This window comes from Thunnus thynnus, chromosome 5 (assembly GCF_963924715.1).
Source record: "Thunnus thynnus chromosome 5, fThuThy2.1, whole genome shotgun sequence".
Lineage (NCBI taxonomy): Eukaryota > Metazoa > Chordata > Actinopteri > Scombriformes > Scombridae > Thunnus > Thunnus thynnus.
The window spans coordinates 1,062,289-1,075,032 of record NC_089521.1 but is presented as its reverse complement, the minus strand read 5'-3'; the positions used below and the strand labels follow the sequence as shown (position 1 = coordinate 1,075,032).

At 39.4% G+C, this 12,744-nt stretch overlaps 1 protein-coding gene across 6 annotated transcripts in view; it reads left to right on the top strand.

Annotated features, from left to right (window-relative positions):
• akap13 (A-kinase anchoring protein 13) overlaps positions 1–12,744 on the top strand; it is a 166,450-nt gene that overhangs the window by 116,398 nt on the left and 37,308 nt on the right. For 4 of the 6 annotated variants that reach the window (XM_067588654.1, XM_067588650.1, XM_067588651.1 and 1 more), the window contains exons 16-19: positions 4,105–4,164; positions 7,358–7,417; positions 7,668–7,848; positions 12,547–12,655. In XM_067588654.1, coding sequence (XP_067444755.1) covers positions 4,105–4,164; positions 7,358–7,417; positions 7,668–7,848; positions 12,547–12,655 — 410 coding nt within the window. The remainder of the gene's footprint in view (positions 1–4,104; positions 4,165–7,357; positions 7,418–7,667; positions 7,849–12,546; positions 12,656–12,744) is intronic. The other 2 variants (XM_067588652.1, XM_067588653.1) reach the window with 2 other exon arrangements.

Below are 12,744 nucleotides of genomic sequence, written 5' to 3'. Positions count from 1 at the left end.
TTTATCAGACTTGCTGAATGTAGACTATGTTGTTTCCTCTCAAAAAGTATCAGCAGACTAATAGTGGCTCTCAGCATCCTGAAGCACAAAGCTCCTCATAGAACTGCTTAGTCCTTGTGTGATGCACATAAGAGCAAAGAGCCACCAGCCTCCAGGCTCAGCGCAGCAGCATATTTTTGAGAGACAAGTCTCTGGGTTAAACTCTACACTACTGCCAGGTTATCTTCTGCATAAAAGACTCAGAACATAATTTACTGAGGCATTTGCGCCATCATAGAAAATCCAATAACAATACAATCCCTGAACAACACCAGACAGAAGAACAAAAACAATAAAATAAAATAAGTAATAATTGACCAATAATAAAAGATAAATCAAAACAATTAAATAATAATAAAATAAATTATAAAATAAAGTAAATTAAAACAACAGTATTAACATGACATGTTATATAAATTTGTCAACAGTACCACTGTTAGGTGTCCACTCATAGTCCTTTAGAAATGAATGTTTAAATAGTGTCCAAGTAATAGTGTCCATGTATTGTTTCCTTCAGTGGCGCCATCACCACATCCGACCTCCTGCATTCATAACAGTCTCAACAAAGAGCTGTACATGCTACAGAGAAAATGTGTATGTTTACAGATACAGATAACATGCTGTCACAGGTAAATATCAATACAAGCATACTCTGTGTATTTTATGAGCCTGGCACTTAACTAAATCAGTCAACCTAAAAGGTGTGTTCACTGGTACCTCTGTAGTGAGTGAAACTGCAGAAACATTTCCCATTTATTATTGTATTTTACTTACTCATTTTTAGACTATTAGATATTCTCTCAAAAGCTGCCACCTTACACAGTTCTGAGATCCATTCCTGAAATAATGGGCCTCCTACAGCTTTCCACTTTATCATAATTACCTGTTTACCAATCGTAATACTTGTCTGTATCCAATGTGCTAGGGGTTTAACAACTTGATCAATGGGTTGAGGATTTCCAAGTATCTATACATCAGGACAAAACTCATAATCTACCCCCTCAATTTCTGAGATGTACTCATGGACTCTAGTCCAAAAGATCTGTACCTCTGGGTACGGTGCATGGACTAAGTCGCCCACCTCCCTGTCACATCTCCAGCAGTCTGGTGTTTCTTTTAAAACCAGTCTGAATAACCTGCTAGGGTACCAGTAAAAGCAATGAAGAATTTTGAATTGTATTAAGGATTCAAAGGACTCAAAGACTTAACTGTCACATGCAGAAATAAACAAGTTATCAATGCAATGAAATTCTTAGTTTGCTATGTCTCTACCTGGTGCCGTCAATTACTCTATTCAGAATATACTAGAAACTAAGTTTAAAAGACAAATATATACAGACACACACACAGCCACTAGAAACTAAGTTTAATTAAAGCAGCAGCAATGATCAGGCCCTCGCTCCACACTGCAGTCGAACTGCTGTTATTGTAGAGCAACACAATACAGCAATACATTTACCAGAGGGCACCTGACATGGATATACATTTTCATGAATATTTGACATTGCATGTAGGAGATAACTATCACTTCTTGTGTCCACTATGTGGCGCTATAGAACACCCGCTAATTATGCTTCATGTTGCTGTATATCATGTGTAGACCACACCATGTAATTTTCATGTAAATCATATGATGTTTGTCATGTAAGGCCAACTTCCTGTTGTCAGTAGGTGGCGCTATGACTCAGTATTGACACTTAGATGTGTTCAGGTCTGGACTCTTATCAAGCATGAGAAATGTGGAGCAGATTGGACAATGTAAAGCCGAGTTAAACAACTTCCTGTTTAATGCCCCAAACATGTTTTCAGCAAAATGGTCTGGCATGCCACACCAAGGGTGTTGGCCAAGGGTGACACCATGAAAACTGAAAAGCTTCTCAAATTATCATCACAAAGGTGTTTATATATAACCTGCTAAATTTGAAGTTGCTCGGGTTAAATCTTGAGGAGGAACTGATTAAAATACAATGCCTGTCAATGGCTTCACTTTGTGAAAAAAATGCAAAGTAGATTCAAAATGGCTGACTTCTTGTTGGACTTAGGGTATGGCTCCAAGAGGCTTTTTTTTAAAGTCTTGAGATGTTACATCTTCCTACCAATTTTCGTACATACACGTCAAATTTAAAGGTGGGGACTTTGACTTTGATTCATGGGTTTTCTTGCATTCGAAAGGCCTTTGTGAAAAAAATGCTAATTTGATTCAAAATGGCTGACTTCCTGTTGGACTTTGGCTATGGCTCAAAAAGGCTTTTTTAAGTTTGGAGATGTTATATCTGCCTACCAAATTTCGTAAATCCAGGTCAAATTTAAAGGTGGAGCCTTTGATTTTGTTTTTTTTCTAGAGGGTTCCCTCAAGCCATTTTGCCACACCCAAACCGGAGACCAATATCAGATATCAAGATTTGAAACTTATGATGCATTTGCAAAGGTTCATGATTTTTCGAGCACCCCTAGCACCTCAAAAACGCTAAAAGTAATTAGGGTGCGCTATAGAGCTGAAATGCCATGCCCAAGCCCAATTGTGATACTAATTGAAATATTTACTAGTTTGAACATAGGTGTAAAGTTTCATGAGTTTTTGCACATCCTAAAGGCCTCAAACATGTGTTCATAAAATAAAAATTGACACACAAAATCCAAAATGGCTGACTTCCTGTTGTGCAAAAGAATTTGCAAAAATATGCTTCTGACATGTGTGCCAATTATCGTGAGTTTTCAAGCATCCTAAGCCCCTCAAAAATGCAATGGCCTCCTATAATCATAATCATAATAATAATAATAATAATAATAATAATAATAATAATAATAATAATAATAATCCCTTCAAAACAATAGGTTCCTCACACTTTCAGTGCCAGGGACTGCTCGGCCCCTGGCACTTTCGTGCTTGGGCCCTAAAAAGACAAATATAGACAGACACACACAAACACCCACTCATTCATATCCACACACTCACAAATTCATATCCAATCACCACTCACATACATATATACATACTGAGGTAGTAGGTGATAACAGTTGTGCTAAGAACAGTATAAAAGTAAGTGCAAAATGACAAACGAGGTGTGCATATTGTTCAGACATGTGCAAATTGTTCAGTTTGTGCGAAGTTGCATTAAGTCCTTTGTTTGGTTATGGGAGGGATGGGAGGACTCAGTGGCAGTGGCTTTGAGGTCTTAATCAGCTTTATGGCCTGGGGGTAGAAACTTTGTTTGAGCTTTGAGGTCCTGCATTTCAGACTCCTCTCCACACTCTAGATGGCAGGAGTGTGACGAGGTGGTGCTGGGGGTCGGTGAGGTTTTTGATGTTATTGTGGGCCCTTCTGAGGACTCTCTGCTGGTAGATAACCTGCAGTGATGGGAGGGCCATTCCTGTGATGTACTGGGCTGACCTGATCACTCTCTGCTGGTGTTTCCGGTCTGCTTGTGTGTTGTTGCCCTACCATACCATGATGCTGCTAGTGAGAATGGTCTCAATGGTGCACCGGTAGGAGTTGCAGAGGAGTGTTGATAGCAACTTAGAAATCAATTAAAAATAATCAATTTTTAGTCAGATGTTTCTTTCCAGCCTGAGCAGCTGCTGAGGTGTTGATAAGTAGTGCTGTGCCGGAGCACAGTCCGAGTGCACATAAATTTGGTAAATAACGTAAATAAAGACAGTCTCTACTGTATTTTGCTTTTGTTTATGGTTGCCCTCTCGCTGCTTCTCTGCTCTTTCTCTGCACTCTGTGTGTGTCTGATTATTGTTATAATTACCTCCATGCCTATATTAACACTTGCTTAATCACATCCACTAATGTATGTATGTATTTGGTTAGTGGAATGAGTTTCTACTTTCTATAAGATTAACAGTTTAGGATGTGAACAATGATTAGCATAAAAAACACCAGATCAACGTTCCCTGTTAATTTCAGTAGTTAAAATCTAAAAAGACCTGTTTTAGCACATTGTCACTTACTTTTACTTTAAAAGATAAAATCCACCTCACTTTCCATTCTTTTGTTCAACTCTTTCAGTCCATCCCTCCCTTTTTTTCCACTAACAATCCATCTCTCCCTTCTTTCAGTTCTTTGAAGAGCCTGTCTGGAGAGGTGAAGAGAGCCAAGCCACCCCTTCACAGGAGAAGGTACACATTTCATCCACTCCATCTCTTTAGATTTCCACTGTCTTCTTTTTACAACTTTGTGCTATGTGTTCTGAGCCAAAAGGCTGGTCAGAACAGACATTGATATGTCAGTGAGTCACTGTTCAGGCCTTTCCGCATGAGACACTCAGTAATTCTGCTTTTGAATTCAATTAGTTCTTTTATGCTCACGTTAGTCACTAATGACATGAGCAGTTCAGACAGACAAATGACTGGAACAGTGTCTGAAAGACAAGAATGTAGTAATCTTCTTATGACATTCGTAGAGCTTTGGTTTGTCTAAGATGACTGTGTGCTTCATTTTGTACCACATGGAATAAAAAAAGGGAATTTAGTATTTAGTAACAATATTTGAAGCTCTAAAAACTCTGTCAAAATATCAATGCCATGACAATGCCATGTCAATCAAGTGTTGGGTGTTCTTTTGCATTGTCGTCTTTTATCAATGAGAGCTGGTGCTTTCATCTTTCTAGTCTCAGCCTGTTCACATGACAGTCTAGACACACACTCCCAGTGCCATGCATGGTATCCAATGGAAAACTCATTAATGAAATGAAAGAAGTAGCTCAGCACCATGTGTTAGGACTGAGGGTGCTGAAGTGAGGGTGGAAAGGGAAAAATCCTCTTTGATTCACTCTAATATGGTGTAGCGAGATGTGTCAGCTCCAGCACAGCACTACTTATCAACATCTCGGCAGTTGCTTGGGCTGGAGGGAAACATCTGACTAAAAATCAGTTATTTTTGATGATAAATATAAAAAATGACAGTATGATTTGTAGATGAATTGTGTATTTCTGCTGTATTTATAACAGCAGTTTAATAACAGAGGTCTTTTTGTCAACTGAATTCATTGACTTCAACATCTTTATGTCCTTCCTTTTTATATATTATAGATATATGACATATATTATATTACACTTTAGAAAATGCACAAATGGTTTTGCAGAATAACATAGTACTCAGAAAATGTAAGGATTATTGAAAATAATGAACAAGGGAGCAGATGTAGGGTAAATCCTTTAATATCAGAAGTACCTCAGTCTGATGTTGGCTCAGCTTCTTCTCTTAGATTGACCATCATCAGTTATAATATCAGGATCAAATACACAAAACATCACACATGAGTGTGTGTTGTTTGCAGCTGATAACGTTTAGGAATCCATCAAGGTTACCTCTTTGTTGCACTGGAAAAGTGGAAAAAGGGAAGCAGCTATGAGATGATAGAATGCATGTTAATACTGTAACATACAGCATACCATCACATTGAGTCAACAGGACTCAAAGGTATCAATTCTTAATTCATCTATAAGTTGATTTAATGCTCTGAAATCAAAGGCAGAAACCTGGGTTTTGAGATGTCAAGAACAGGACTCTTTGCCATCTGTACTGTTGTTCAAACATCATTTCAACATAGTTCAGACATACAATGCTGCGGAAAGTTTGTCAACCCTTTAGAATTTGCTCTATTTCTGTATACATATGACCTAAACTACATTTGATCAGAATTCCATGCAAGTCCTAAAACTAGATAAAGGGACATCAGTTAAACAAATGAGACAAAAACCTTACACTTGCTTATTTATTGAGGAAAAAGATCCAATGTTACATATTTGTGCATGGCAGAAGTATGTGAACCTCTAGAATTATTTATTTAAAGGGGAAATTAGAGTCGGGTGTTTCAATCAATGGGAGGACAATTAAGTGTGAGTCTGGGAGACCCTGCCTTATTTAAAGAAGAGAAATCTGGGTCTATCAAGTCTGATCTTCACATCACAGGTTTGTGGAAGTGTGTCATGGCTCAAACAAAGGAGATTTCTGAGGACCTTAGAAAAAGAGTTGTTGATGCTCACGAAGCTGGAAAAGATTACAAAACCATTTCTAAAGAGTTTGGATTCCACCAGTCAATTGTCAGGCAGATTGTGTACAAATTTAAGGCATCCAGCACCATTGTTGCCCTCCCCAGGAGTGGTCGAACAACAAAGATCACACCAAGAGCAGGCGTGTAATAGTCTGGGAGGCCACAACGGACCCGGAGTAACATCTAGGAAACTAAAGGCCTCTCATGCAGTAGCTACAGTCAATGTATATGAGTCCACTATCAGGAGAACATTGAACATGAATGGTGTGCATGGCAGAGTTGCAAGGAAAAATGCCACTTCTCTCCATAAAGAACATTGCTGCCGTCTTTGCTCAAGACAAACCATAGGATAAGCCAGAAGGTGATTGGAACAATGTTCTGTGGATGGATGAGACCAAAATTGAACTTTTTGGTTTGAATGAGAAGCGTTATGTTTGGTGATGAGCAAACACTGCATTCCACCATAAGAACCTTAACCCATCTGTGAAACATGGTGGTGGTAGTATCATGATTTGGGCTTACTTTGCTGCCTCTGGACCAGGAACTATGAATGGAACTATGAGTTCTGAGTTGTACCAGCACATTCTATGGGAAAATATCAAGGTATCCGCCTGTGAACCGAAGCTCAACAAAAAGTGGGTCATGCAGTAAGACAACGAGCCTAAACACACAAGTCGTTCTACCAAAGAATGGTTAAAGCAGAAGAAAGATAATGTTTTGGAGTGGTTAAGTCAAAATCCTGACCTTAATCCTAAAGAAATGCTGTGGAAGGACCTGAGTCGGGCAATTCATGCAAAGAAGCCCACAACATCCCTGAGTTGAGACTGTTCTGTAAGGACGAATGGCCTAAAATTCCTCCAAGCTGATGTGCAGAGCTGATAAACAGTTACTGGAAACATTTGGTTGAAGTTATTGCTGCAAAAGGGGGTCACACCAGTTACTGAAAGAAAGGGTTCACATACTTTTGCCTCACACAAATATGTAGGATTGGATCATTTTCCTTAATAAATAAATTAAAAAGTTTATTATTTGTCTCATTTGTTTAATTGGGTTCACTTTATCTAGTTTTAGGACTTGTAAATATCTGATCATGTTTTAAGTCATATTTATGCAGAAATACAGAAAATTCAAAAGGGTTCACAAATTTTCAAGCAGCGCTGTATCTCTCATCTAAAACATCATTGTGTCATCATCATTAATCCTCCTGCGTATCATTCTTGATTTGAAACATTCCTTTCATCAACCATCTAATCATTTCTTTCTCCCACATCTTCCATCATCCATCCTTCATCTGTCTATCTCTCCCATGTCTCCAGTATGAGTTGGTGTCCATCCAACCTGCTTCATCCTGATCAAGAGCAAATAGACAACAGAAGGTAAACAGTACAGGTCAAACTGCTGATAATGTGCTGAAGAAACCTGCTCCTATTTGCATTTCTGAAGGATTGTTTAAATACAAAACATACTCCAAAGATGGTCAAGTGTGTACAACACGTCATCTTCAAATAAAATGTAGTATGAACACATTCAGAGATCTAGAAAAGCATTCTGTATGGCACAACAGCATGTAAAGGACATGATAAAATGCAGTCAGTTATATGTTTTGCCTTTTCTCCTTCCACACAGCTACAGTCTGGAGGGTCTGGTGGTGGAGAGCGAAGCGGTCCAGGCAGCATGCCCCAGTCTCAGTGATCAAGAGGAGAGGACCAGCGGGAGGAGTTTACGCCTGGACGGCCAGCATAGAGGCTCGCTGGTCTCCCTCACTGAGGAGGAACAAGAAGGAGATGGAATCCGCATTGATAATCAGGTATGTGTCTGGACATATGGACATAGTCACAGTGACATCACCCAGTGGTTTGTGGACTGCAGTTTTGAAGCCTTGAATTTAGCGATTTGACCATCGCCATCTTGGATTTCACCATCACCATGTTTGATTTTTGGAGCCAGAAGTGACCGTATTTGGACGAGAGGGTGGAGCTGACCAGCAGAGCTAGCTGCTAGCTTGGTCAGCATGGTGCGTTTACGATCTATGGTTAACGGTGATAATGCTAATGGTAATTTCCGCTAGCGAAAAACAGGCCTACAACCATTAGAACAAAATGTGCTCACCAGAAAAAATTAACATCTGACTCCTTAGAGGGCCTTTTATCACAACCAAACTCTGAACAAGACTTGTTTAGGCAACCAAAATGTTACAATTAACTTTAATGAAGTTAATTGTGAAATTGTGAAATAGCAGCAGCTACACCTATACTCTGTGTATCCTGGGTTACACCATTGTTACAGTACGTAATCAATGTTGTCACTGTGGTAGTAACTTGTCAATCACAATGTAGCCATGCCCTAAAGCGTGTGGTGCTTTATCATCTATTTTACTCTAAATGGGGCCATAATTTACAAAATGAACATCATGATGCATTGAAGAAGACTTGATACTAGAGATGGAGACCATACACTCATTAGGAAAGTGTTTACTGAGATAATAAATCAAGTGAGAAGTGGGGTTGTATTCTCATAGACTTCTATACAATCAGACTTCTTTTTGCAGCCAGTGAAGTCGCCCCTTGCTGGCCATTAGAAAGAATGCAGGTTTGAGGCACTTCCGAATTGGCTACACTTTTCAGACCAGGAGCTACCCGCTTGGTTCTGACATGTACTGTATATACTTGTGAGAAAAAGTTTGAAGGAATGATTGCCTCGGGGAAATCCTCTTTCAATGTTCATATGGACACCTGACTGTTGTTTTTTTTTTTTTAAAAAAAAACAACAGTCTTGAGCAATTGTGAACCTGTCATATAAATCTGTTTTTAAAGTTAATGTTTCAAGTTTCAAGTTTATTTTATTTATATAGCACTTCAAAAAGCAAACAGGGTTTGCACCAAAGTGCTTCACAAAGACAGACATATGTATACACATACAAGTATAAGGACATATATGTACATAACAGATGTTATGAAAATAAAGTATGATTAATATAGAAACAAATTTAAACTCAATTTAAATTCCAAGAAATCAGATAGAAATAAAAACAGATTCAACACAATTAAAAGCAAGAGAATAACAATGGGTCTTAAAATGCATCTTAAAAGCACAGACAGACTCAGCCTGTCTATTCCAAAGCCAAGGAACCACTACAGTAAAAGCCCTGTTACAGCCAACATACCACGGTGGGAGGATCTGAGGGGACTGGTGGTGCTGTGTGGGATCTGGGGTGAGAAGTTCTGAGATATATGTAGGGGCAAGAGCATGGATTAGTTGTAAACAGGAAATTGTAGCCTGAGAGAGTTACAGTAGTCCAGCTGGGATTATATTAGTGCATGAATGAAGTCAGAGGGTGAGAGGAAATGCCTAATTTTGGAGATGGTTCTGAGTTGGAAGAAGCTGGACCTGACAACGGAATTTACCTGCCTGTTGATATTTAGATCACTATCAAATATAACACCCAGGTTCTTAGCATGTGGTCTGATGTAGGCGGAAAGGTGATTGAGCTTCTTGGCAGTAACAGTGGTATGATGTGGTGGGCTATCAAGTAGGATCTCTGTCTTGTCCTCGTTTAACTGAAGGAAGTTTTGAGCCTGTCTTGGAGACAGTTTTGTAATTGGGTTACATTTGCCTGATTTTGGGAATTGAGGGGGAGGTAGATCTGAGTATCATCAGGGTAGCAGTGAAAAGAGATGTAATTGGTTTAGATAATTCTTCCCAATGGGACCATGTAAACACAGAAAAGAAGTGGACCTAAAACTGAACCCTGCAGAATCCCTCATGAAATATTTGCAGGTGTTGAGGATGAGCTTCCAGTGGAAACAGTGAATTGTCTGTTTAAAATGTAAGAGTGGAACCAATCAAGGGTGGTTCCAGAAATGCCAACCCATTGTGTCAAGCAATACAGGAGAACTGTGTGGTTGACAGAGTCAAAAGCTGCAGATCTAGATCTAGAAGAGATCTAGAAGAATTAAGATAGAGCATGTACTGACATCTGCAGCACAGAGGAGGTCATTTGTTACTCTTAGGAGAGCTGTCTCTGTGCTGCAGTGTTGGCGGAACCCTAACTGGAATTTCTCAAAAATATTGGTTTGGTTTAAAATGGACAGAATCTGATTAAAAACAACCTTTTCTAAAACCTTAAATTAGAAAGAAAGCTTAGAAATTAGCCTAAAATTATTTGGAAGAGCCAGGTCAAGACCAGGTTTCTTAAGGAGTGGGTGAACTATGGCATGTTTAAACAAGATGGGACTGCACCTGTGGCTAAAGAACTGTTAAAAATCTTCAGTATGCTAGGACCAACTGCTGCAAGTGACTGTTTTCTGAGCTTTATTGGAATTATATCAAGCTGACAGCTAGTGGGTTTCATGCCTGCAATTATGCAACCAAGCAGGGATAAAAGGACAGGGTGGAAATTATTAAAAGCAGGAGGGTCGTCAACAGTCAGTGAGAAATCTTTGATAGGGTGCAAGATATTTGACCTAAGGCCATATTCAGACCAAATGAGGCGGTGCAGAAAAAAAGCCAGTTCTCCCATTCATTTGAATGGGGGTAGTACATTTCGGCTGTGGGTGTTTTGGCTGCTGCTGTGCTTCACCGGACTACAGCTGGAAAGTCGAGCCATAGTCAGTTTTTGGAGAAACGCAACTCAACTCACTGCGGCTGAAAGCTGCAGTGGCCAATCACAGCCGGAGATCAGACTGAGCTGTAAGCTCTGCCATGAGGGAGTAAAAAGACAATACTAGGAGGAGGGGAGCACATTTCTCTTCACTTGATAACATTAAAAGTGAAGTTACACTTTGCTATCGACCTCCTGACTCATGTTAAAAAAGACGAGAGAAAAAGAGAGAGAGAGAGAGAGCAGCTGTGGTCGAGCGAGCTGGAGAGTGAATGAAGAGAGGGAGCGCTGGTAGTGAGAAAGCTGGTGAATCAGATCAATAAAACGTTGTTTTCAGCGGTGGGCAACACCACCCGATTTGGTCTGAATACAGTCTAATGCTGTCAATTTTGTTTAGAAATATTTGAACTGCTCACAGCCTATTTAAGAAGAATTTGTAGTGGAGCAGCAGAGGGGTTAACTACAGAGTTTATGGTGCTTAACAGGATCCTGGAGTTATGACTTCTCTCGGTCATGATATCTGAGAGTTATTTTGCTTTTGCATCTTTAACAGAGGATTGGTACTTGATTAGAAGCTCCTTATGCATTTCATAGGAGACATGCAGTCGGTCTTTTATCCACTTACGGTCTGCTTTCTGGCAATCCCCTCTAATAGAGCATGTGGATTCCTTCAGCCAAGGGTCTGCATTAGTCCTCCTAGTTCTGGTCATAAAAGGGGCAATAGAGTCTAGGATAGACAGACAAGACTTGTGGAAGAGGTCTGTTAGGTCATCAGTGTTTAAACGGGTAGAGGAGGATTCAATAACTGGGACTGTGGAATCAGCACTATAGGCACTGGAAAACGGGCTGGGTGTGGTAGAGTTGATTATACGGGAGCGAGTTGGGGCAGGCAGTTTTGGTATGGATAGAGGAAGCTCAGTATCAAATAAAATAACATTGTGTTCAGACACACAGATGTCGTGTAGAACAAAATTGCTAAGCAAAAGTTCAAAGGAAAGGACTAAATTCAGCATATGATTTTAACATGTATTGGGCAGGTCACAGATTGCATTCTCAATTAAAAGAGTCAATAAGATGCAAAAAATCAGTAGCCAATGTATTAGAAGGACAGCATAAAGCACTTGTATATTAAAATCACCTAAAATTAAAACCCTGTCATATCTTGACATGACAACAGAAAGGAACTTAGAAAATTCACTAAGAAAGGCTGTGTTCTGATTCGGTGGTCTATAGACTATAATACACAATACAGGTAATTTACCATTTAGCACAAATCCCAGAAATTCAAAAGTAGAGAAAGCACCAAAGGAAGCAGGAGAGCAAGTTAAAATACTCCTATACATTACAGCAACACCACCACTGTGACCAGAAAGCATGGGCTGATGCAGATATGCATAATCAGGAGGTGTGGCCTCTATTAGTTTCCATGACAAAAAAAAATACCCAGCTTATTGGAAGAGATGATGTCTTGCACTCTGGAAGGCATTGTTTCACAAGGTCTATGTGGGGACAAGAACACACATTAGGAAGATCACCGAGCTTTGGAAAGCATTGCCTATGCTTTTCTACATATTTCAGTCTTTCTTACATACCAGAGTTCCATCAAAAACCTATTAGGTCCATTTATTTTGTGAGCAGCTTCCAGGCAGCAGCTCAGTGGTGGGCAAAGACTTTTACTTTTCCACTCCAATTGCGTTTGTACAATGTAGAAATGTTAAAAAGTACCATACGTCTCCCAAAATGAGACTTTCTAAATCTATCATATGAATATGGATGTGTTGCATTTTGGTTGAACACTTGGGATTTTGGATCGTCAACTACTGTATACATCTTCAGGTTGAATTTGTGTTTGTTTCATTTATTTTAACTTATTTTGTCCACTTGTGTTTGTCTGTGTGTTTTTAGACATCTCGCCAGGTCCTGTCTATGGCAACCCACTGTCCTGCCATGTTCCATCATCAAACCCTCACCAAATCCATCTCAATGGTTGCCATCAGTCACCAGGATGTAGATGGTGAGTTAAAATCATTCTCCTTCATTTGGTGGATTTTTATTCTTTTCTTCTTCTCATTATCTTTCATTTCACTTCACTTGTGGTTTTGA